This window comes from Papaver somniferum, chromosome 5, assembly GCF_003573695.1.
Source record: "Papaver somniferum cultivar HN1 chromosome 5, ASM357369v1, whole genome shotgun sequence".
Lineage (NCBI taxonomy): Eukaryota > Viridiplantae > Streptophyta > Magnoliopsida > Ranunculales > Papaveraceae > Papaver > Papaver somniferum.
The window spans coordinates 1,951,535-1,979,211 of record NC_039362.1 but is presented as its reverse complement, the minus strand read 5'-3'; the positions used below and the strand labels follow the sequence as shown (position 1 = coordinate 1,979,211).

Here is a 27,677-nt window from a genome sequence, read left to right as displayed (position 1 = left end):
TGTACATTTCTAAGGCCAGTCTTCTATGGCTTGTTGCACCATTGTGGTGCGATATTGACCCTAGGCCAATGACATGGTAGTGTGCTTTGTTAACACTAACATTTCTCAAGGCCATCTACCAACTGGCCTAACGCATCCTTTGATGCGAGATTGGCCTTTGGCCAATATAGCTTACAATTTACATTCTCTTGGTGCCATATTGGCCTTGACCAATATGCCCATGCGATATGCCATTTTTGGCAGTGTATTGTCCTAGGCCAGTGTTCCTGTTACTACGCAACGGAAGCTTTGGATGAAGCTTCATCTCAAGCTATATATAGCGCATCTCTGAGCATCCTCCATGCTAAAAACACGGGGTATTACACTACTAATCCTACAACCTTGACGACTAAAAATAAATATGAAAAGTCATCATGGTCGACTAAAAAAATTCCATGACGACTGTGTAACTACAACTCAACAATTTCAAATTTTCTGATCTAATTTTTCATTCAAATAACAAAACAAAGTACTAGAAAGAGTTTGAAAGAATTAATCGACAATAAAAGAGTATAATCGACGAAATTTTTTCATTTGAAAACGATGAAATATAGAGAAATATGAATGAATTGATCATTAGATTTATGATGAAGGAAAAGGAAAAGAATAAGGTTTTGATCTAAAACCTAAACTAGGTAGTCTTAGTTATTATTAGGGAAAGGGTAATTGAGTAATTTACACATATTAGACATCCCTTAACCCACTATGTTGGTTAGGAAAAAAATAGGTACACCACAATTAATTTGGGTATACCCCAATTTGGCCAGTTACTTTATACCTTAAATCGTAAAAGCCCATGCCAATTTTAATACCTCCGAGACTCTTGTACCGCATATGACTTTCTTTTAGGCCATAAGTAGTATTGGCAGTCTAACCGGGAGGCATGAAAGGTTGGTATAAACTAACCGTTCATGCCTCCCGATTAGACTGCCAGTACTGATAAATTTCCAAAACATGATATCCTGAATAAAACCCCAAGTCACATTTGTACTGCATAAAAAAAATTACTCAGATCTTTACATTATTAAAATTACACTGTACTGCATTCAGGGGAAAAAAATTCAACATTTCTTATAGAAGGAAAAACAAATAAAAAATAGAAACAGGCACTTGAGAAACATCACCTCTCTAAATAAATAATTTTGATGAGATGTTGACTTCCTAACCCACCCTGCAAAAGTCATTTATGCGTCATCAATAAGACCTGCACACAAAAACAACAACTATGGCGTATGATATGGTAATAACATTTGCAAGAGTATATGTATGAATGAATACCTTGATATTACTTGATGTATGCCAAGCTACAACAGATACAACTGGTGAATGATTGAGGATGTACCCGCAAAACAAAGAACGAAACAAACAACGAAAGTGGATCAGATAAAAAATACCAAAGAAATTCTCGTTCTAGAATTAATAGTGAAGCAACACATGAAATCAAAAGGTCTTGGTTTTGTACACATGCTTCATATGGATACCTGAGGAAAAAAATGCAGGCGCATACTAGAAACCAACAAATAAAGGGAAAAAAAATCAAAACTGAAGAGATAAGCCGCGTCGAAAAAATGGGGTTCTCCTTTTGTTTCAAAGATTTATATAATGACACCAACTAAACCCATAGATAAAATGATTTTATTGTGGATGTACTATTAACCAATATTTTAAAATGCTATAAATTTCGCTAGCTTTATTATCTAACCGCATCATTTGAGCAACTTCAAGTAAAGTGCAATCCAAATAAAAATAAAATAAAATATGTATGCATGCACGTATCTGCATCTGTATTTTCGAACATTCCATGTCTTCTCTTGTTTCTCCTCTCTAATATTATGCTCTTACGCTTCATACGATTTAATCTTGCTTATTCGAGAATAACTGGTTCTAATAGCATAACTGGTTTGACGGTTCTACCCAAGGATCTTCTTGCTGCATGGATCATATATGTGCGGAAAAAAAAATAAAAATCATGTTCACAAACCCGAAAATATTAAACATGCATGATATCTAATTAAGCACGTACAACCACAAAAAGTCCACACCCAAAAATACATGTATTTCTTCCGTTGCGCACTCCACCCTCAATCTCGTCACTGGCATCCATTTTCAAGGCTAAGGAACACCCCACGTATACAAAAAATCAATTGCTAGATTTTTTTTTCTAGGCATGTGGATTACTGGACATTATCAACCCTATTCATTTTAGATACAATCAAACTGCTGTACCATTTCTCGAAAGAACTCAATCCAATATTATTTAATCAATTTCCTACCAAAATTTATTTCGTGCAAATCTAAGCATGAAAAAATATTTATCTTCCAAAGTTCATTCCATTGTATGGAATCAAACTGATCTTAAAATACCGTTTGATACATATGAATGATCCATGTGCTATTCATCTAAGGACATCTTAAAAGACAACCTGGTATTACAAATAGTAAATCAAACCATTTATCAGATTAACATAAAATTAAAATTTCTCACCGTGATCTAGCTTAAAAACAGGAAGCGATAACGGAAGAAAAGAATGCTTGCGAGAGAGAACGATGCAAAAAATCAACCTGTTTCTGGTAATAGATCAAACAAAAACATTAGAAACCTAAATCACAAGAAAACACAAGAAAAAAACAACGACAATTGGCATTTCCCAAGGGCCTTATATAGAGAGTTACTAAACCTAGAAAATACAAAAAAGAAATAACTCTACCTTAGGAAATAATATCCGTCATCATTATATTTTTTTTTTTAAAAAAAGATAACATAAAACGACTAAGATTCGTACAGAACTTTGGTTGGTAGCCTAGCAACAAGCTGAGTTCCAACTCATTTTTGAATAGTTACACCCAATCTATAAAAAGTAAAACTACCTAAATCACCGCTGGCATCATTACTAACTAACAATTTTTCAAACGCTTAAAAAAATACAAAGTATCCTCGCCAAGCTCTCTTAAAGTAGAGAAAACTAGAACACCCAAACCATAGCCATGTGAAACACATTTGTCCAAATATTTAGTGCGTTTACGTGAAACAACATTCGAAATGGCTTTGCCAGGGTCGAAACACGGGCGCCTTTTCCAGTGAAGGGTGAGACACCTGTGATATCTACATTTGTTTTGATATCCTTTGAATTCGATAACATATTTCCATTTTTTATTGGAATCTAAAAAATAAAACTTTATCTTAGGAAATAATATCCATCATCATTATATTTTGATATACACACTTATTTGATTTCCTTCAATATTTTTTTAACTTCTTTCTTTTTTTCCGTTACCGATAACGATTTTTTTCTCTCTCCGTATTGTTAATTTTTATTTGGTCATTCTTGCCAATGTACTAACACCATTAACATGGTTTTTCTCTTAATGATTTTGTGTTCTTTTTAATTGTACATGACAAACAAACCCTTCCATAAGTCTTGTAGAAAGAAGATCACCTGATATTTTTAATTGTTGATCTAAATTTGATCAATAGTTCAATTATTTAATGTCATTTGGAAGTGTAATTGCAATTTGAATTTAGGGGTTTTAATTATCGGTAGTTTGGAGGTGTAATTAGGCGAGTTTTATCATAAGAAGTGTAACTGGACATTAGACATTTTTTCTTTATGATCGATTTAGTTTTATGATGAAATCACGATGAATATTGCAATGTGTTTTTTCCCAATTAAATATTATGTATATAAAATCGTTCTTTTATTCCCTTTTTTTTGGTAATGTTTGTTAATGTTTAAAATAATATAAGATTTAGTAATTTTAGGTAATTATATTCTAGAATGTGATTGGCCGAATAATATATTGTGGGTTTAAAAGATTCTACTCAAGTTCTATTTGTCGAAAATTAAAATGGTGGGGCAAAATCAACCAGAAGCTCCAGTTAATTAGAGCGTTAGAAAACTATGTTTCTATATAGAGAAGTTTCTTCTTTTGCTTTATTAACAGTTGCATTGATTTTTTTTGTTGCAGATCTCTCTTGAAGAATATGGTTGATACCAGAGGTTCCAAACTTAGTTGATATGGTTGGTTCCCTAAACCTGAATGACACCGTGAAAATTAATTTTAAGTATTTGGATGGTCACACCCTCAACAACACTACCTTAGCATCTCCGGGTGTATGTGAATCAGATTATCTACACGACAAGGTATATTATTATTTATTCTTATTTTGATCAACACAAATAGTGTAACACCCCATAATTTTCTTTGTGTAATTTTGGTGCATAAAACCCCCTCCATAATATTCTAGTCGGAATGAAATTTATAACTTAATTTATAAAGAATAAATATTTCGTTTTAATTGTATATATGGTTTTCAAAATAAAATAAAATAAAATAATAAAGATGATTTTTAAGTTGTGAATTTGTGCAGTGTGGAGTGTATATATATCTTTACTAAATTTGGTGTTACTATCATATTATGTGTTTGAGGTGCATGTAATTTAGTAGTGGGGTGTGTTTATAAAATAATATGTCTCTTATCAAAACTTGAGTGGTAAGTAATAGTTAACTAGGGTTTTATTTACCAAAACCGTGTATAGGAAAAAAAAAAAAGCCGTCACTTCCATCTTCTCCGCTGGAAGTCCAAAAATATGGGCTGTCACAAATAAGATCCCCTTATTCTTATACAATAACACTACCTTAACATCCCCTTCTACTAGCTCTATAGATATAATTTAAATTTTGATATTCCCGACCCCCTCGTTAGTAGATTAATAAGAATTTGTGCTAAGAATACAACTCTAACTCTCTTTTATGTATATGGTCATGGATCGAGCAAGAAATTCCTTTTAAAGGAAGGCTCTTTTCCAGGAATTAACAAAACTTATTCAGGAAGCAGCCTTGTCAGCAAATGTTTGGGGCTTCGGAGCAAACCAAAATCAGGGGATGGCACTGGAAGCTTTGGTTTGGTGGCTTATGCTGATGTACATCCTTACACACATGATACTGGGGATAGGGTTATCTCTGATGAAGAAGCTTCTCATCGTAGTCAATCATAAAGAAGTTTCATAAAGGCGGTATCTGGAAGGCTAGAAACTTTAGGGGCTTTAGTTGTGTCACTTAAACTTCAACATGGTATATCTAGTAGTAGTTACACAACTAATAGTTCAATTCAAATTAGTAATGTAATAACTTCTTCTCCTTTTATTATTATTCGATATTGGTGGTGCTCTTCATGGAAAGAATCTCTGAAGCAGAGTGATGTTACATCATTCCATACCCATCTCAGACGCCAGCTTGTAATGTTCAGGTTCTTGGTGCAAAGAGAGAGACTGGCAGGATTTTCTACTGCAACTTCACAATATCGTGTGGGGTACCTTGAACACACAGAAATATTCCAAACTACACCTCATGCTTTCAAAATGCACGCTAGGGGACTTTTAGCTGTATCACCACTTGCGATGAAGAGATTTTATGAGAGGAGATCCAACAAGGAAGAGGGGAAGGAACTTGAGGGAAGAGATCTAAAAGAAAATTAAGCAAAACAAATAAAATAAAAGGTACAATTTCCTCAAAGATATACTCCCTCTGTTTTTAAAAAAGAGATACAATATTTATTTATTTTAAAACGAAGACAATATCATACTCATCCAAAGCTAAGCAGAAAAGTTAAAATAGTCTTAGAAATAAAGTTCAGTGATACTCTTTTTGTGACTGCAAAGAAATTTAAGAAGACGTGGTATTTTTAGTGAAGACTCGTGTCTTATGAAGAGTCTTTTATTTATTTATTTTGATAAGAATAAAAATTTATTAGTTCTTAGCTAAAATACCACAAATAGTTGAATCAAAGTTTCCATAAGATTCAAGTGGCATTGTTGTTTCTCTAGACATTTTTGCTATAACGTCATCCACTTGATTATCATCTCGACTTACAAAAAAAAATCACAAAAAGTAAAACTAGATGTTAAAATGTTTGATCTCTTTTATTAAATTCTTATTCTCCCATTATATGAGTAAGGTTCTCCCATTAATGGACTAAATAACTAGCTTGGCATCTGCTTCTACTTGAACTCTTGTGTGATGCATTTCCTTTTCCCAAGATAAAGCTTCCCTCACTGCCATGCATTCAACCGCCTCTGGATTCAATGCTCCATCTCCGTAGCTCCATTCGATTCCAAGACAAGTACATGTATAATCCCGCATCACAATGCTAGTACCAAATTGGTTAGTAACATGACCAAAAGAACCATCAATATTAAATTTAACAACACCTTCTATAGGAGGCTTCCAATGAGAAATTTCACTTCTAATACTAGGAGGAGTTGACTGCTCATGATCTATATTATGCAAGTGTGAAGCTAAATGATAATGTATTTTATGAACAGTAGTATATATGAGGGTTAAGAGATAATCCATGAAATATTACATCACACTTATCCTTCCATAATATCCAAATTTCAATCATAAGTGAGAATAACCATATATCTTCCTTGTTAGAATCATTAGTGGCAAACCAACTGGTGACCCATTTAGATATCGCGTTGCAGTTATCTCTTATTGCATCTATGTTAATATTAATACCTCTCTAGACAGCCCTGGCATGTCTGCATTCAAAGATAATATGTTCCATAATATATTAATAATAATACCTCAGAGCATCCACATATGTCATATTGAGTATAAAGACTTGTGTTGCATACTGCCCTTTTACTCTTTATTGTATTCATATCTCTGATGCATTTCTATGAAAACAACTTAATCATGTGTGCAACTTTAAAACTCCATAATGCCTTCCAAACAAAAGTGTTAACAGAAATTCCATTGACTTGAACAAGGTTGTTGTTGTATGTCAACATTTTGTATGTACTTTTTATAGAAAACTTCTCATCTTTTGTCGGCATCCATAACATGATATCTTCCTTGCTATTATCTATGAAGAGAGTCTGAATTATGGTTGAAGTATCAACATCAAATAACTGATTCAAAAGATTTATATTCTATTGATTTGTGTCAGGAAAAAATAATTCAACAACATCTTCATAAAACCTGTGGAAATCATAAATGGGAACAGGAGGATGAAACATACCAGGTATCTACCTATCTTTCCAGATTTCCGTTCTCTTGCCATTGTTAATCCCCATGAAATAGTTTTGTTGCACCACCTCAATTCCTAATGCCATTCCAAGTATAAGAACAATTTTTACTGAGATGTTTTGATGTATAAGATCCCCACCTTTGAAGTATTTACTGGCCAATACTTGAGTCATCAAACTGCTTGAATCATTGCATATTTTCCATGCACGCTTTGTTAAAGATCCAGATTAAGTTTCTGGAACGATTTTTTGGGGACCATGCTTTTTTTGAGGGGACCATGATTTGATTAGGCCAACTTTTCAACACTTATAAGGGGTGTCCTAAAGTTATGAAAATAATAGTTTACCCTTTATCCTAATTTATTAAAACTTCCCAAATAACCACATAAACCTAGAGGAGAGGCACTGGAAATTTTTAGTTTTGAAAAAAAAAATTCTCTTCTTCTTCCTTCTTTGTATGACGTTCCTCGTTCGATTGAAAAACTCATCACTTTTAATTCGTTTGTGGGCTTAAAATGGAATTTACAGTAGCATTTTCGGTTAGGAATAGTTTAAGAAAACCCTTGTTTGCTAACCGAGCATTCTGAAACCAAGAACACGAAGAACACTTCGGCTATTATGAAAAAAAATTCTGCGACCGAACGCTTGCATAGAATAACAAATGATGAGTTCAGCTGGTTCGCAAAAAAAAAAAAAAAAAAAAAAAAAAAAAAAAAAATTCTAACCGAACTCCTCTATGAAAACCAATATGTTGTGTTCGGTTGGCTAGGTTAGTCCGAAAAATTTGTCTCATAACCGAACTCCTTATATAGAACAACAAATGTTGAGTTCGGTTGGTTCGCAATTTTTTTTTGCTAACTGGACCCTTCTCTGAAAACCAATATGTTGAGTTCGTTTAGCTAGGTTAGTTGGAGATTTTTTCCTCTAATTGAACTCTTGTATAAAACAACAAATACTGAGTTGGGTTGGTTCGTAATTTTTTTTTTTTTGCTAACCGAACCCTTCTTTGAAAACCAATATGTTGAGTTCGGTTAGTGGGAATTTTTTCCCCTAACCGAACTCCACTTTGCAAACACATATGTTGTTCGGTTTATCCGAGAGTTTTTTCTCCTAACTGAACTTCACTTTAATAACTATTGTGTTGAGTACGGTTTAGTCGAAAATTTATGTTGGAAACCGAACACTACTCTGTATACTCTAGAATAAAAGTTCGGCTACCTATCTCAGTACACGATAGCAGAACAAAACAAAAACTCCATCAAAGCAAATTTCGGCCACCTACGTCTTCAGAAACATTAACCGAACTGCAATTCCAGATAAGTCCGGCTACCTGTTCGTCAAATATTGTAGCCGATCTTTTTTGACCTAGCCGAAATTTACTTATAAAAATTTCATTTTTAGGAAAGTTTTGTCCAATTCGAACAACATTAACGAATATTCTAGGAGATAAAGGTTCTGATTAGGAGGAGCCAACATCACTCGAATCACTCAACTCATATTCACCCATCTCAGAAAAGAAAAAAGAAAATTCCATCTTCTTACTCTCTCAATAATTCTTCTTCTTATAAAAAAAACAACTTTGTTAATCACTAATCAACTTAACTTAATCATTCAACTAATCATTACACTAACTAATCATTATACAAAATTAATCATGAAGGGTACTTTTGGTATTAACATAGATATTTGCATAAGGGATGACTTAGATGTACTTCAAAATGTTTTACCTAAAATAAAGTCATGGTCCCCGAAAAATCGTTCTTCTCCATGTCTCCGAAAGCAAGTCCACCCAATTCCTTAGGTTTGCAAACATTTAACCAAGCAATTGGATTAAAACTCTTACTGTTGTTATAACCCCAAAAAAACTTTGTCCCAATAGATGTCTGCTGCTGAGTTAAAATATTAGGAAGTTTGAAAGTATCCATTTGATGCAAAGGTAGAAAACATATTTTATCAATTTTCCTCTACCTGTTTGAGAAAAAGAAGTAGTTAACCATGAAGAAAATCTATGCTCAAAATTTTCCTGAATGGACTTGAATGATTCGCATAAATTGAAGACTACTACACAGATGTTTTGGTGCTTAAAAGAGCAAGTGCTGGCTCTCGAATGGGGTTCAAATCCTCTTGATATTTAAAAAGGTTCCACCGCCTACCTGATATGATGGGTCTGACGATTTGAGATTGGTGATACAAATTGGAGAAGAAAAAGTAAAACTAACCTAGTGAAATTTAGGAACCCTGATTTTGGGCATACCAAAATCTTTCAAGGCATACCACATGAAGACAAAAAAAGTTGTGAAATTGCAAAATCAGATTACCCCTTAACCCAATTTTTTAATGGCAAATCTGCCCTTTACGATTAGTGTTAGTAATATTGATTAGTGATTAAATATTTTGTTTAGTGATTAAGATAATTTTCAGAATTATAAAAGGTTGTTTAGATGATTTTTTTGATCATGGTTCGGCGAAACATGTTGAGGCTCGGCTCACATCTATGAGCCGAATCTACCAATTGATGAACGGTTCGGCTCACATCTATGAGCCGAACAACATCCTGAATAGCCAGAAAAATAATAATTACTGGTTCGGCTTATATTTCGAAAATCGTATGAGCCGAACATCAATTTGTTATTTTTTGGGTTAAAATATTGGTATTGGTTCGGCACATGTTGAGAATATCGTAATAGCCGAACCTCATAAATCTGCTAGGTTCGGCACATATTATGGTTATCGAATATGCCGAACCCTTATGCATCTCTATCTGTGACTAGGTTCGGCTTGAAATTTCATGAAATTTTAAGCCGAATTGTTCATATACACTTACAGGAAGCTTTTGTGATGAACAATTCGGCTAAAAATGCAACTCAATTTTGAGCCGAACCCAACACTGTAACCGTCATTTAATCGATGAAAAACAACAAATAGGAGATTGAGTTTGTAAAACTTACTTTCTTATCCTTATTTCCGGAGTTGGAGATGCAGTTGGTTCAGTTTCTGGTTCAATTGGTGGTTGATTTTCAGTTTCTACACCTTCATCTTCAATTGGTTCTTCTTCTTCAATTGATGGATTAGAAGACGATTTGGTTTGCCTAGTCCTAGTTTTCTTTGTACGAGTCATTATGTGGTTGAGTTTAATCGACGATCAAATTTTTACGAATCGACAATTAATCACGATGATGAATTTTTTTTCGCAGGAGGGGGAAGAGTTCGGCTAGAGGAGGAAGAAGAAAAAGAGATGTTAAGGGAAACTGATTTTGATTAGAAAACTGATTTTAAATTTTTATATTAAGGATATATAGGTAATTCAACTACCCATAAGATATCCCTTATAAGGTCACCCAAGATGGGACTATTGTTTTGTATGCCTTGAAAGATTTTGGTATGTCCAAAATCAGGGTTCAAATTTAGACTATATTGGTAAAAGAGGTTTTTTTCAAACCAAAAACAGGACAAATATTACACAGTAGTTGATTTTTCCAGCAGCATGGTTAATTCACCATTTTCATATAATCTTTATTAGAATACAAATCCTGCTCAAACCCATTGATGTAGAAGTAGGAGAAAGAGAAACTAAAATGAGATGAAGAATGACCATAAAAACCACCATTATTATAGTCATGAGTTTCAGTTTCTAGAGAGAGAGTTGATTATATCCTTGACGGAGTTCTTTCCTCATCTCGGCATAGACACCAAACACGGAATACTATTTATTAGATGCCACATCTCTTAATATCATCAACCGTTGGATAAAATGCATTTTAATGGTCACGAAATTTTGTCAATATGCGTTGTCAAAATGTTTTGTTACAGGATCCCGACCCAATTTCACCTTATTTATAACGACTTATACAGAGGCAGTTAAAATAAGACTAGCTATAATAGGAATTGAGCCCAAACGACAATCTAGTATACGATCCAATGAAGCAGTCCCCTCTCTATTGAAGCCTGTGATGCAATCCAGCTCTTGGGAAAAGAAAAGAAAAAAAAAAGGATATCGAAATATAATTTCAATGGAACTAAAAACATGATAAATTTTCTGCAGTAATTGATTTTTCCAGCAGCATGGTTGAATGCTGGAAACTTTGTCATATCAGCCCCAGAATTTTGAGCATAATTTGATGCTTCTACAATTATCAGTTTTTTCACAAAGCATGAACTTCAAATACAGACAATCCCCGACACAACACCAGCTCAAATACAAGCAGAATATAAGATACAAAGACTAGCATAAAACATTCTTGCTGACAGGAAACACCAGAGACCCCAAAACACTAAAGGACAGACAGCATCAAGGTGGTTCAAAGAAAGTCTGATTATGAAATCTTTAATGGTTCTACAATACGTTAAAAGTTAGATATTCAATTTGTAAGTTCAAAATAAAAATATTACTTACGGGTACAACAGAAAAAGACAAAACTGAAATGTGTGCATTAACCCCTACATTAGATTAGAAACTAATCCATTGCCTTATCCTTTCCACTGTTCCGACTTGCCCACAGCTTGATACTCTGATCGTGTGAATTAGTTGCAATATACTGTCCATCTACAAATACAATGACAAAGAGGAAAAAGCAGTCAGCGCCGAGATAAAACTATTGTTTCATGAAGTTTTTACCTGATGAGGAATATAATAAAGAAACAAAAATAACTGTGCAGTGGGAGCTAGATACTAGCAACTGTGTAGCACCAGTTGCTAACCTATACTTCACCTGGGCCTGTAATTACATTACCACTGATAGCGTGAATATTGGGCATACACATTGATGAAATGTCCGGCTCTTACAGCTCCAAAGAAATGATAATACTAACTTACAAGTATGAGCTTAATCTCTTCTTCTGTCTGGAGAGTTTTTTGAGTTTAGATAAAGATGACTATGGAGTTCAACTGTGATTGGGAAAAAACATCAGACTCACGACGTGCTACCTAAAGACGCATCGACACAGACTATGAGACTAATGTACGCCGTTTACGAATTTAAGAGACCCAATGTGGAACTATTGCGACCTCTCCAGGTGACCTTTATTTGCTTTTTGGACCAACATGTATTATTTAGGAATGGCACTAGAAGTTGTAACATATATCCAAGAATGTACATTATATTTGCCTAAGACATGTTGTAAGGATCTAAAGTATAAACAAGCAGAAAAGGCAGGAAGTCTTCAGAAATCTCACATACACTTTGCATACCACGGAAGCATAACTTCAAGGCATTAACCAGGGGTGGAGCTACTGCCAAGCTTCCCCTGGCTGAACCCTCCTAAAAAGCTCAAACCCAAAAAAAAATTAGTGTAAAATTTAGGAAAATTGAACTTGTTTAATGAAAAATAGGCTCAAGCCAGGGAGGGGTAGATTAATTTTCCAAGCCCAACCGATTATGTCAAGCCAGGGGTATATTGGAATCCCAGCTTCGCCACTGGCATTAACTACTAAATTGTGTCATGGAAAAGCTTACCCGCAACTCAAATTTTGCATGCCTCCTACTAATTGTATGAACAAAATCCCAGAATTATCACATCGAGTCTGCCTCCTACAAAATATCCAGTGATGAGATTTTTGATTCATGTCCGGACAATGTCTTTGTAGGCTTAAAATCCCGTGCTGCCATCGCTGAACAAAACAGAAGCAGACAGTTTTAGTTGAGATGATAGCCTCTAATTCTAGCTAAAATAAGTATTACTAATACAAACTCAGTATTAAAATGGGAATAATACCCAATTTTAGGACCCGGAACCGGACCCGATTAGGTTCCGGGTAATTGGGTGCCCATTGATAGTCCTAACTGTCTGTTTGCAATGCAAACAAATTTTGGGTAAAGTAGCAAATTTATAGTAGAATGCCAAATGAAACTAAAACACTTCAGTTAGCATGTCTGCACCTAAAATAGAATGCTAACTGGGCTACAAGTCACACAAAACGAATATAATGACACAAATACAAGCAGCCACACAGAGGAGTAAAACAAAACACCACAAAAGAACTATATAACTCATCACACCATCCAAAAGTGGTCTAAACTCAAAAGAAGTCGACTCAAATATACTAAAAAGCGTTACTACCACATCCATCTAATTACTTAATAGGAGAAGGACAAGCAGGAAGGGCAACATTAAGGAAAATGAAATATTGCACTTCAAATAACCCGAACATAAAGGTGTCATCAACAGAATAAACATCTACCAAGCACCCCTAATCCTTTTTCTTAATCTTTCTCCAAATCCTAGTCCCGTGACAAGATCAAACCAGAAACCTGTGAGCCTTTTTATATGTCGGGAACTGGCTGGACCAGACCAGATGCGCGGCGTATTGCGTTAGTTTCATTCTTAACAATTCGTTCTTTTTTGGCTTCCACAACAGAGAGTGGATCAGATAGGTGAAATGACGACTCTTGTAATTTTGAAGGAGCAGCTACACACTTTGGGTTTCTCCAAGAAGAAAGTGGACCTTCAACAGTCTGGGACACATTTTGCTTAATTATTTAGGAAACCATTGCACAGGCATTATGTATTCTTAATTCAGGCTATATGCTGCTAACAGGATTGTTCAAGTGTCGAGCACCATGATTACATGCCAAATTCTATGAATTTGAAATAAGAGCTCACATCACAGAAATTTAAAACTAAGCATTTTTGCTACGCCATCGCATTCCTTTTTAACAAGGAGCAAAGCAGCCTTCCGAAATATGATATTAAAACTGAAGGATACCTCAGTCCACCACATGATTTATGTTGTAAAGTCATGGTCTAATACGCCAAATTTTGGCAATGAGTTATCATCGTGTCGTAGGGTTAATAAGATGTAATTATAGTCTTCATTAACATGCACAAGAATAACTATGCATTAAAGATTTGTCAGAATTCTCACGGAGACAGAATAAACTATAAAATATCACCACTGTTGAGTAAGTATTTAACTATTGATGCAAGTACTACACGAATAAAGAAAATTTCACGTCAAACAGTGTGTAAGAACTTACGGAAATAAGTCAAGCATTGTCGCAAATATCCCTACACAAATTCTAACTTCTAACCCTTAGCATCTTGAAACAGTGTAACTTTTCTACTTATTTTACCTAACCGCAAAACCTACTAAGAAGGCTACACGAACATATACTTATCGACTAGACACGGATAAGTATATGTACCAACTTTATCCATTTGTCTTAGCGGTTGATTAATTTCTTCTACCAGTTTTGAAATCAGATTTAACAATTATTGGAGGACATCCATTAAAAACAAATAAACAAGCAACAAACTACAATCGTAAAGAAAACATGAAACATAATATGAACGAAGTACCCAATTAAACAAAGTAGTACATTACAAAGAAATTTAGTTTCTATGCCAAAATTGAAACCTACCGCTGAATTTTGCAGACATCTTAATACTTTTTTTGGCTAATCGTATGGACTTAGTCCGCTTTGCACCTGCACCATGGTAAAGCAAGAAACAAATGATCATTGAGTAGATTTTCACGATATGGATATTGTTACACTTACACAACAGACAGGTTTTAGAGATACTGGTCATTCCTACCTTAAGTTTTTCGTACCTAGATTGTTAAACAAATAATCTTGTGAAGTTAATCTTCTTTTTAAGTTTTTCGTTATGGTTTTTATGAAACTTATGGTAGAAGGGTTAAAAGGTATCCAGGAAAGTCGAGGGCCTTATTGTGGAATAAAGCACTATAACCGCGGTATGCCATGAAAATGCAATCGGTTAGATTACCCGGATAAGGAATTCTTGTGCAGGAAACAATAAAACGACAAGAAGATAAAAGCTGGAACCTTGAGAACACTATATCTAATATACAATAACAAGGCAAAAAAACTGTCAGATCATAACATCATAAATTTTCTTAAAAAAGAAATCAATATACAGGCATCATGTATTCTTAATTCAAGTTATATGCCGTTAACATGATTCTTCAAGCTCACGCCATAGTGGCGAGTCTACCTGTGCAATTAAACGATTTCATTCTCCAACCAATATACAGGCATCATGAGTAAGTATAGTCTTCAATCACATGCACCAAAATAACTATGCATTACACGTTTTCAGAATTCCTCGTGGAGACGGAAGTGCAAAGTATAAGCTACCAAACTGAGAAACTAGTGCGGTGCCGAATAAATGACATGATAACATGCAATAGTGAACTACTAAATATCACCACTATTGAGTAAGTATTTATCTATTAATGCAAGTAATATAAGAATAAAGCAACTTTCATGTCAAAGTGAAACAGTGTGTTAGAACTCACGGAAATAGGTCAAGTGATGTTGGAGGTATCTCCTACATGAGGTCTAACGCTCAGCATCTTGATACAGTGTGAAGTTTCTACAAATTTTAACTATACCTAAGCCGAAAACCTACTGGACAAATCGTATGTACACTTACTCGACAGACAGGTTTTAGAGATATACAATGTGAAGTTTCTAGAAATTATAACTATACCTAAACCAAGAACTTACTTAAAAGACCAGAAAAAAGACCACACGGATCAAGGAAAGCACCGGGTGTTTTTTGGGTAGCAAAAATGCAAACACAAGGTATCAATCCAATCCAAACTTGTCCATAAACACCGGAGTATATGTACTAGCTTAATGCAAGTGTCTAGCAGCTGATTGATTGATCCACTGGCTTTTAAAGGAGATTCACCAAGTACGAAAGGACATATAAATAAGTTAACAAAACTATGAATGTAACTAGAACGTGAAACAAAGTAGCAAGTAAGTAGTAGAATGCAATTTCAGTTTTGTATGCCAGAATCGACACCTACCTCTGCATTTTGCGAATATCAAAACACATTTACCAGCTAATCTTGTGTAGTGTGCCAGTTTTTGTTCTGCACCATGGTAAAGCAAGAAACAAATGATGATTTAGTAGAATGAATTCAAGATAGAAATAATATTAAACTTAGAGAACAGACACATTTTAGAGATGTAGATTTTTCCTACGAGATAATCTCATGGAGTTAGTCTTCTCTTCCCGGTTTTCGCGATGGTTTTCATAAATTTGTTGTAATAGCTCCACGGACTGACAAGTCTGAGTAAATTGCCTAACAGATTCACAACAGTCTTTCAATTCCTTCAGCTTCTGACTGAACTCAGCTTCGGCTTCTCTGGCTATATTTTAATCCCAAGAAGAAAATTAGCAATTTAACTCTAACTTGTTCAGATATACTACTATTAAGGGGAAAAAAATATAAGGAAAAAGAAAATTCAAACTTACCTAGACGAAGAAGACGAAGTGAATGCATTTTGTAAAATGATGGACTATGAATGAGATTCTTCCATGTTTTGCTCACCAATGCAAAATCTGAAGCTGATTCGATAGGTAAAAGACTGAATATGTGTAATGAGATCTCCACTGGGAGAATGTTGAAATACTCCATCAATCACTGCAAAACCCTAATTACCTTTTTCTTACGCGTTTTTAAGAAAATCCCTAGAAAATATGGAGGAGAAACTGATGGATACAGAGATTAGAAGCTGCAGTTCGACAAGAATTCCTGTGATCAATCTGTTATATGCTGCTGCTGAAAATTTTGGCGGTGGTAAAGAAAGTTTTAGAAGAAGAGTTTAGCGTTCAGGGAAAAAGTAATCTTCTTCTGTATAAAATGGCATAGGTGCTGCCTGCCACTAATGATGATACAAATGGCGGTGTTGCATAACACTCTCCGTGGGTGCTAATTAGAATGCCAACCAGGATCCAAGTCCATTCAAGAGGAAAATAATGACCCAACAAACTACATCGTGTTGTAAATCCGGTACATATAAAAGTGGCTGACCCACCCACTTGAAGTATCTAGATTTTTTATTTTTTATTTTTTTTTGAGAATAAATCGATTTATATTAATAAACCGGCTAAGTAACCTGGACTTTATCAATGATCACTAAAGGTTTTCTTAGGAAGGGGTATGCCTCCAATGTCAGCCCAGATCACGCAAAAAAAAGAAATACATAGGGAATAAATTTGAAGACTTTTGGAAAAAGTAGGACTCGCATTAGTTGCCTCGTTAAAAACCTTGTCAAAGAAAACCTATTGTGGTAAACCCTTGGCTAAGGAAAAGAGTGCAACGCCGAAAGTTCATAAAATTATAATAAAACTACCTAGAAAGATAAAATTACATTTATAATTCCTCAAATTCTCTGAAAATCTTTGTTCCCCATCGTTACCCAATGAGTTGTCTTCTAATGTTGGATGTATGTATGTCGCCACAAGCAAGTTGTGGAAGATGAGCACCTTCACTCGTGATAAAACTATTAATGCATGGTCCTGAACCCTTCTATCAATAGCAAGACTAATAGAAGTGTCACGATGGCTTGTACAAGATAAATAATTCGTCCTCTTGGCGATTGAAGATGTCATTTTAGGCTTTCTGCAATCAAGAACTTATAAAATGAGAAATGTATCTCCAAAGAAATACAAGTAGAAGAGTCACGATTTATAAAACCGGACCAAGACAATACATAACCAACAATGATTTCAAGATCATGCTGTTTCACAGGATCAGTCATATTTTCTTGAAAGGAAGAATTACCAATGACTATATTAAATACTATAATGCTCACTAAATAAGAAAGCATTAAGACAAATAAGAATAAGAAAATTAATAGAAAACCATGTACAAGAACCCAATTTGATAAAATCATTAACTATTGATTTTGTTTTATTAAGTATATTTAAGGACCCTAAGCTAAGTGACCAACTGATAATTTAATAACCTCCAGATAATCTTAACAAGCTCCCAAAATTAATCCAAGACGATACTCCTAATGATGCGGAAACCGGATGATCAAACCTATGTATGCTAAAATAAGAAACTAGATATTTTTTAGGTCATCTTCTTAACACAACTAAGCAACTTTTTTTTTATCGGATCTTGATTAAAAATATAATAGAACAAAAAGATGAAGTCAAAAAATATATTAAATAAGAGCCAACACATCGACGTAAAACCTTATAAAATAATAAGACTTTTTGGATCACTTTATACTACCACAATATGTTTACTATATGCAATAATACTAACTTAATTATAAAAATGTGTTTTGTGATAAACACATAATAAATAAATGTGATTTATTTTGAAAAACATGGAAAATTGTGATATAAGTTGAGTCCCTTCATTTTAAACTCATTATATATTTTGCTACATCAGTTGTGTCCATTTATTTTAAACTCGTTACTTTGCACTTTGCTTTATAAGGAGAGAGTAGAGGAGATATTCAATACACGAGACAGAGAACTCTTCTTCACTAACTCAACGAAAATCTTTTCCCCCAAATGGTTCATGTACTTAGAAATTTGCAGATGACAAAAATGGAAATTGGATGTAAGGGTTTTATATTTATAAAGACCATGAAAAAACTTGTGAGTTGGTATTATCAAAAGAATTTGTTAAAAGAAATCAGTTCTTTATTTCTGTAGAATTTCTTCACAATGTCAAGTTCAAGTCCGAGGGAAAATTATGATTATCCAAGTGATAAATCGTCTGGTGGCAGTTCCGCGGATGAGTCTGTTACCAGCGCCGATGTAGGAAGAAATGATTCTTGGAGTAGGGTCAGATATTACGCTTGCAAGGTAAATTTTTGATGTTAATCTAGTGATTTTTCAACATATGAGTAAATATTTTATTATGTTTATTGTTAATCTAATGATGATTATGCAGGCTTGTTATAATTCAAAGTTTATAAAGAAAAGCCCTCTCTGTGAAACTGATGATTATGTCCAGACTGTAGATAGTGAGAACATCCCTCACTATCTTTTCAAACAGGGGTAATGTTATTATTCTTTTAATTATTTTTGTTTATTCTTTGATTTATATTCTTTAATTCTAAAATTTTGACTTTTTTTTCTATGTTTACACAGGTATAACTTGATTACTGCTGATGAGATCACTAATACTAAGATTTCAAGCTCCAATTGTCGTCAAAAGATTTCGAAAGTTCACAGTGCAAAGAAGGTTTCTTGCCGTGTTTGTCAAAGGGATGTTGGCTATAAGATCGTGAACAGCGGTGCCGGACGTGGGGATGACATGACTAGAGCCGATCACTTTATAATGAACAGGTAAGTTACAATTTTCCTTTTTCCTTTTTGTTTTTTTTTTTGTTTTTTTTTTTTTTTTTTTTTTTTTGCTATAAGCTCCAATTTTCTTTTTAATTCCTTATTTCTGGAAAACCCAATTTTGATTACAGAAGTTTGTTTGGGTGTGTTTTCTGTTATGTTCTGTACACCTTACAAAAATATTGAATCCTTAAGATTTTAGACATAGCTAGATTATTTTTTTTGAGTTATAGGTTGATTGATGGGTTAGTATTCACTGATTTTAACAGTTTAATTAGAGATTTGAAATATGGGTTTGATAGAAAAGGTGAAATAAAAGGTGGGGTTTTGAAAATTTTATGGTAAAACCAGTTGAAATCATGAGGTTGATTGATGATCTTGAGTCTGTAAGGCTTCTGGAGAGGTACTGTTTGATGATATTGAGTTCTTCTAGGATTGTGTTTCATGGTGTTATTAATTACTTTTGGGATCTATACTTGTTCAAATCCGATGATATTGTCCGATGCAACAGAGATTATTAGCAAAGATTTATTTTCAAAAAGAAACAGATGGACTCACGTGATTCTGTAATTACTTAGAATAACATTTTCGTTTTTTTTTTTTAAGAATGTTTTAATTTTGACACTTTATACTAGTTTTCACTCCTAATTTTACTTTTTTTTAAAATTATAATGGAAAGCTGGAAGCTTTTGAGGTTGGACATCTTTCCATACGAATGGGGAGTTTCAATGGTTGATCATGGTACCAATAAAGATTGTTGAGGATGACTAGAAATGTGGTGTTTCGAGTCTTTTTAGATGTTATCTTCATCTTTTTTTAGTAGATGTTATCTTTTACTAGTTTCAAAGACCTCTCTTATTTACATGTTATCTGTGTTATGACTTCTCAGACATTACTACTGTTATTCTATGGATTGTTAAATGGGTTTTTATCTTTGTTTTACTAAATAGTACTTTTACTAGTGAAATTTTGTTTCTTTCTTCTGCTGATGAAAATTGAGAGATTAGATTAAGATTTTTAGACCAAGATATGAGAGAAAAGACCATGTAATGATTGTTGGTAGCACGGGAAAGGATTTAAATCAGGTAATTGAAATTAGGGTTTTCGGATGTGAGAACTATAGTTGAATCATAGTGAATATTAGGAATTAGCGTTTCTTGCAGATTTGGAAGGTGGTTTTGATTTGAGTTGGGTATTGAATTATATTTGACGGATTAGGTTGAAAATTACAGATCGTATCATTATGATTTTATGTCTTAGTGGTTTGTTCTTGAGAAGTTTGAATGAGTGGGGTCAGAGAAGATGATTTCTTCGTGCTTAGCACCCAAGTAAGAATCTACGTGTTCCATTATGCAATTTCTTTGATTTTATGTCTTAGCATCACATCCTACATTTAGTCGAGAGCCTGTTTATATTATCAATCTCTTGTGTAATGACGTTGGATGAAGTTTCCTTTCATGTTCTTTTGGTTTATGACTGAGGTTTCCTCTTTTGGAACGGAATTTACAACCTTTAATTGCATTTACAGTTTATAGTAGACCTATAATTCATGTAACAAGCGTTAAATCAGTATGTTTGGTCTTTAAATTGATAGACTCGGCAGATTCAGTACAGATTGCTCTGATGTAGTAAGACTCTATAAAAATGTGTATTTGATTCATACATGGGATGAATTGAATTCAGACATTGCTTCCTTTTTATATCACTTTATGGATTTGAGTTACATGTGTAGAAATTGTATGGGTTATAGGTGCAGAAATGGAATGGCATATACTGTTTGTATAGGGTAGATTTGGGTTGAAAACTTAGAGGAAAGATCACAACTTTTGGATCCTTGTCTTTAGATCTCAACTTTTCAAAACTTTATGTTCTTTGCATAGGGTAAGATCACACTTTTCATTGCAGTAGATTTTTTATCTATAGATCACCCTTTAGATTATACTGGCAAAGATCACAGACAACTTGTACTTGGATCACACTTTTTAAGAATGATCCATGTATGTTTTTGTTGTAGTGAGCATAAAAAGCATACGCCACACAGATCTTAGTCTAGTCGTCATTTAAGTGTCTAACTTGACTTTATGTTCCAACAGTCATTCACATAGTAACTGTTCAAAAAATCACATATGGCTTTATGACTGGATTCATTAAATGGTGGTTACATTTAATGACCGATCTCTTTGTGAGATCTCATCTTAAACATATTAAGGCGACTTATAGTTGTATAGAAAAGTTTTCTATTAAAAGCACGTGGTTTTCCGAAAAACATATCTTCCAGAAAACGTATCTTCTTTTGTCTCATCTTGCTCGCTATACAAAGCGCCAAGGCGAATCACCTGTGTGAGTAGGTCGATTCTTGCATGATGACAATTTTAATATCCGAGTACACATCAAAAGTATATGATTTCTATAAAAACATATTCATTTAAGAAATCATTAATACTTATAATAATAATGTCATTGTCACATGTTATACATATCAAATCCTTTTTAATCCCATGTTCTCTACGTGAGATTGAAAAGCAATTCTCGGAATGGGCTTAGTCAAAGGGTCAGCCAACATTCTATTTGTGAAGATATGTCTAAGAACAACCTTTCTTCGTGCAACCATATCGCGTATAAAGTGGAATCTCCTACCAATTTGTTTGGTTTTTCCATGGTATTTGAGATCTTTCACATATGCTAGAGCTGATGTGTTATCAATTTGAAGCAAAACCGCTTCTTTTGCGTGTTTCGAGACACCGAGTTTCTTAAGAAATCTCCTCAACCAGACAGCCTCTTGAACGGCTGCCGCAAGTGCAACATACTCTACTTCCATTGTGCATAGAGCAATACACTTTTGTTTCTGACTACACCAAGTGATTGCACCACTTTGATTTTTTAAAGTGGTACTTTACTTTTAGTTTCTCACAAAAAATACTTCTGCATGGTCGTCATCCTAATTAATGAAGGCGATGGAAGAGATTCTGGTACGTACGAACATTGAAATTAAGGTTGCAATTTAACACCAGGCAGATAGAGGTTGTTGACTGCTTTAATGCCAATTTTAAAACAGGATTAAAAATCTTAACCAGAGAGTTTCTTGAGCTTTTCTTAATTCAAATTATTCATCATTAAAATAGTTTTTTGGCTTTGTATATATATATATATATATATATATATATATATATTGAAATGGAGAATTTTGCTGATGATTTGAAGAACCACTTTTCCAAAGTCTTCCTTAAAGAAGATGAAACCAGAATGGGATATTCTGTGATTTATTAATTTCTGTTTTTTAGTTCTTAATTTTTGAGTATAGAGTTTGATATAAAGGTTTTATCTAAAAGACTATATATAAGCCCTTGTGAAATTGATGTCTTATCTGAGATTAATTTGCTCTGAAGTGAAATTAGTAGAACTAGTGTTGGACTTAATGTTTTAACATTCACCGTATGACCATATCGATCTGTTAGCTGGTAGTGAAATATTTATTTGTACTAATCAAACAAGTTATGCAATTTTCAGCAAATTCCTCAGGCATTCTATCCCAGAATACCCAAAAAATCTCAATTATCCGAACAAGCAGTTGTTCAGGGTCCTAGCGGAGACCAATGGGTTACAACTGTGAACAAAAGTCAGGATGGAATCTTCCTTGGGAAAGGCTGGGAAGCATTTGTATAAGAAAATGGCATACAGGTGAATGATTCCTTGGTTTTTCGGTATGAAGATATCATGCAGTTCTCGGTGATGGTTTTCGATATGAATGGGATTCCACGGGAAGAATGTTTCACTCCGTTGGTGGAGAAAGAATCGTGCCCGGAATGTCATCTGGTTGTCCACCAGTTGGAATGGAAATCACAAGTTTTCCACCAACACAGGGACACTCTGCTAAACAACAACGACGAAAACAACAAGGTAAATCTGAATGCCGATATGATTAGTTGCATACTTGCACTGACCCAATTTTGTGCATGCTTGATTTCTATAAACTCTGACTCAGAAAAAACTACATGTCTAGAAATGTATGTTCTATTGGTTATAGGATTATAACATTTGTAACCCTTGTGAGAAGAACTATAACCAATAAAGATGCATTTAACAGATTTTGGAGATAATTTATCAATTATAGAGTGACCCAAGAAAGGATAGCAGACACACCCAAAAACTTTCAAAAAAGAATAATCTGGAGAATTTTTAAAAAGAACCTCAAATGGAGATTTATTGTTGAGAATTTGAGTGGGAGTTCGATTAATAAGATAAGTGGTTGCTAAGAAAGCATCATACCAATAGTCCTTAGGACAAGAAGCATTGAATAAAAGTGTATTACTCATTTCAGTAATGTGTATGTGCTTTCTTTCAGCCAGACCATTCTGTTCTGGTATTTTAGGACAAGACACTCTCAATTGAATACCACAGATCTCTAAAAAGATTTTAAAAGGACCTTTAATTAGCTCACTAGCTCCATTAGTTTGAAAAGAAAGAATTTTGCTTGTAAAAATATTTTCAGTTAAAGTTTTGAAGTGTTGAAAACAAGACAAAGCATCTGTTTTAAGTTGCATAGGATAAATCCAATGAAAACGACCAAAATCATCAATAAACAAAATATAATATATATGTCATGCTAAAGAAGATACATGGGCAGAACCCCACTCATCACAATGAATAAGTGCAAGTGGAGAAGAAGTATGTGAGGAAGAAGATTGAAAAGGAAATTTCTTACTTTTAGCTAATTGGCAGGGAAGACAAATGGATTTTGAAATATTGGATGAGAGTCGAATATTGTTCTGAGTTTGGAGTTGTTGTAAAATCTTATGTGAAGGATGACCTAATCTATCATGCCATATGTTAGGGGAAGCAACAATAGATGAAAAAGCCGAATTTAGCATAGTAGAAGAAATTGGGTACAAGTTATTGACCATTTTTCCTTTAGCTAGAATGGTATTTGTTTTAAGGCATCTGATCTCAAAACCATAAGGATCAAAAGTTATGGAGCAAACATTATCCTTTGTAAATCTACCTACTGATAGTAAATTATGTTTCATGGCTGGAACATGTAACACATTATCTAGAGTAAAGCTAATAGTAGGTGTATGAATTGTAGTACTACCAGTAAGAGATATAGGTAAAAACTTACCATTGCCAATTTAAACACTTTCTTTGCCCTTGTACTCAGAAGTATTTTGAAGTAAATTTATGTCTCCTGTCATACGAGTAGTAGCCCCACTATCAGACAACCAAATAGTATGAGAAGTAGTGGGATCATCATTAGAAGCAAAGTTGTGAGCAGTAAAACTTGCAAAAGCTTGTTGAGTATTTTCAGCATTCTGCATTGTTGGAGTAGTGTAACTGCCTGAGTTTTCAGTATGTGCAAAATGAGCCTGAGAAGTATTAGATGAAGTACCACTAGGAGGATGATAGCGAAAGAAACACCTTGTAGCCAAATGCCCCTTCTTTTTACAAATCTGACAGAACATTTGATTATAATCCAATCTTCTTTGATCATTATTAGTAATAGAACTGGAGCCACTATGATAATTATTTCCATTGTGAGAACTTGACCCACCATGATAAGTACTGTTCTTAAAATTGCCTCCACTTTTCTTATTGTTGTAATTGGAAGTTGACCCATTCTTTCCATAAAAGGCAGTGGTATTCTTCATCGGAAACTTTTTCTCCAATGGCAGCTAAAGAATCAGATATAGTTTTAATCGTCTGAAGGTAAACTACTATTGATTGGTTACCCTTCTTGATTCCATGTAATTGAGAACGTAACATATTCTTTCTAGCTGTGAATTGAGTTCTAAAACTGGTTTCAAGATAATCCCATATCTCCTTTGACGTAGATAGACCAAGAACATCTCCACTAATTGTAGGTGTAAAGGTAGCTTTAAGACAAGTAGAGACAAACCTATCTAGACGACGCCAAGAAACCCGTTCTGGATTTTCTTTTTCAACAACATCTACTGTAATCCTCTTTGGTGGTTCAACAGTTTCACCACTTACAAAACCATACAAATCAGTAGAAAACAAAACTCCTTCAAATTGGTCACGCCAGAGTAAGAAATTCATACCATCAAGTTTCATAGAAACCAAGTTTGTTATATTATTGAAAGGTAAAGAATTACCAGTAACAGCGGAAGTCGACATTTCAACAGTTGAAATTGATGAAAAAATCTCAGAATTTGATTGTAGAACGTTGATGTTGGTGTTGTTGCAATCCTGTGACAAAATTTTCTTCTCTGGAAGGGGAGAACTGTCAGTTAAGCAAATGCATCTTGCCAAGTTTTTAAGGTGCCGGCGGAACTTGGCTGATGAGGGTAGAAACTATAATTGCTGCAACTTCATATATTTATATAACTCCATGTATAAATATATCCTTCTTTTACAGGGGATTGCTCAGTTCAGTATTTCAAAGAGCTGTTATAGTTGGGGGCTGCTACTGTGTTGTTGTAGTTTGGTATTGCTGTGGTCATTACCAACCAAGTCGTTGCGCAAGTTGACAGTTCTGCTATGTTTGCTGGGACGCAAATTATCTTGGCCCATGCTTCTACGACAAGGTTTGTTCTTTATGATGAGTCTCTATATCCTTCAACTGCATTTTGTTCGGTTAATAATACTATATAATGCTAATAAAAACTATGTCAGATTAGCACTGCGCAGAGGAGGGTATTTGTAAAGTAATCAGCTCTCCTTGTTTAGTGGAAGATGAAGCACGGCTTCGGATATCTTCAGAAGGTGTCACTGATGTTAATGACTGGCTGACCATCATAATCTGTTTTAGTGTTTGTTGGTCTGTTTCTTTAATCGTAATTTCTGGTCTCTTTTTATGGGCTTTGGATATGTCTTGTTGGGATTTCTACTTTTGGGCTCAGGACTTGGGATTTGTCCATTTTCAGGAACGATTTTTTGGGGACTACTCAAAAAAAAAGGTGGGGACTACTTTGTGATACAAATGTCTACCCTAAATTTATTAGGGGTGTCCTAAAGTGTGGAAATGACTAACCTACTCTTCACCTATATATATAATCACCTCCTCCCATCACCACCATCTAAATATATAACCACCTCCTCTCATCACCACCGCCGCTCACCACCACCGACCACCACCACCTCAAATCACCACCACCGCCACCTCTATATGTTGTTTATTTTAAATCATTAAGAAAACAAAATCAGAATCAAAATTATAACAAACTCATTACTTGGCATTCGTTTTTGGTTGAAAAAATGAGTAGTAATCATTAAAATGAGTAGAAAATGGAAGTAGCAGAGAGAAGTTCGGTTAGGAATTATCTGAAACACTTTGTCGAACTAGCCGAACTTAGCTTTAGTGGAGTTTTTTCTACTGGTTTCTTAGCATCCCGACTTCATTTTCTAATTTGGGACGGAGTGAGTAGTATTAATGACTTGACCAAGTAGCTTGTCTTGTGTACCACCGCTCGTACCATGTAGCTTGGAAGCTATGACTTGACCGTTACAGCTCAATTTCTTCATAAAAAACTGAGAAGAGGAATTCAATAAAAAAAAATTACAGTAGTTTTTATGGTGCAGGCTGAATTCCGTACAAATGAAACGGTGACCCGCTATAAACAAATTAACATTTTAATTATTCATGACCCAAATGGAGAATGTGATTCACATGCACTGATACTAGGGGATGACCGACCGACCTTAAGAGATATTTCTGGTGTACAGTGAATGAATTAAAAGTAAGGATAGGACTACTGACTACACACTTAGAGCATCCACAGTGGGCGAGTATAACCAAATTTATGGGATGAGATCCTAACACAGTGGGACGGAGTAAAGATCAAATTTGGACCAAAGATCAAATTCCAGACCAAATATGGTCGCGACCAAATCCCAAATTCTGATATAGTCGGGCGTAAACTTAAAGTACGTTTGATGCTGGGCGTAACATAAATTTACGCTTGTTAACGGACGTAAACCAAATTTACGTATGTTGGTGGGGCGGAATTTAAATTTACGTTTGTTGCGGGCGTAACATAAATTTACGCCTGATGAGACGGACAGAAGAATTCCGCACGTTGCCAGGCGGACACCAAAATTCCGCCTGTCTGGGACGGACACCAAAATTCCGCCTGTCTGGGGCGGACACCAGGAACACTGTTCTCATCCGATCTCGGCATTTTTCTTATCTAAGAAAAAAAAAATCAGATTCATCAAGACTGGATTCAAAATTCAAATTTTATCATCGAAAAAAGAAAATTAAGAAATAACCCAGATTAGGTTATATCGAGAATAAATATCAAAACAGATGATTATTTATCGTTCACAAATCAAAACAAAGGGGTTATTATGATTTCTAACCTAGATTTTTTTTCCTTAAATCTCAAGATTTCAAAATTTTTTTCAATCCAGACGACGACGAAAGACCCAAATCTTCAAACATAAAAGAAGATGATTGATTTTTAATAGAGAGATTAGGCAGATGATGATTTCATTGCAAGTAGCAATGAAAAATTGTATCTCTTGCTTCTCTCTCTGTGTCTGTCTCTTCTTCTCTTGAGTTTTTCTCTCTCACTGGTTTTATTCAAG

The 27,677-nt window shown here is 34.4% G+C and overlaps 1 protein-coding gene across 4 annotated transcripts; it reads right to left on the bottom strand.

The window, feature by feature from the left end:
• Positions 1–11,350: 11,350 nt before the first annotated feature.
• LOC113280872 lies at positions 11,351–16,745 on the bottom strand. 4 transcript variants are annotated; one of them, XM_026529453.1, is made up of 7 exons: positions 16,299–16,745; positions 16,025–16,192; positions 15,847–15,912; positions 14,429–14,494; positions 12,524–12,678; positions 12,244–12,328; positions 11,365–11,613 (listed from the first exon to the last, which is right to left on the bottom strand). In XM_026529453.1, the coding sequence occupies exons 1-5, from the start codon at positions 16,459–16,461 to the stop codon at positions 12,599–12,601; spliced, it is 543 nt and encodes a 180-aa protein (XP_026385238.1). In that variant the 5' UTR covers positions 16,462–16,745; the 3' UTR covers positions 11,365–11,613; positions 12,244–12,328; positions 12,524–12,598. The 4 variants fall into 4 exon arrangements, with proteins under 4 accessions (XP_026385237.1, XP_026385238.1, XP_026385236.1 ...); XM_026529451.1 differs by having other exon boundaries at positions 12,248–12,328; XM_026529454.1 differs by having other exon boundaries at positions 12,259–12,328.
• Between the last annotated feature and the right edge of the window lie 10,932 nt (positions 16,746–27,677).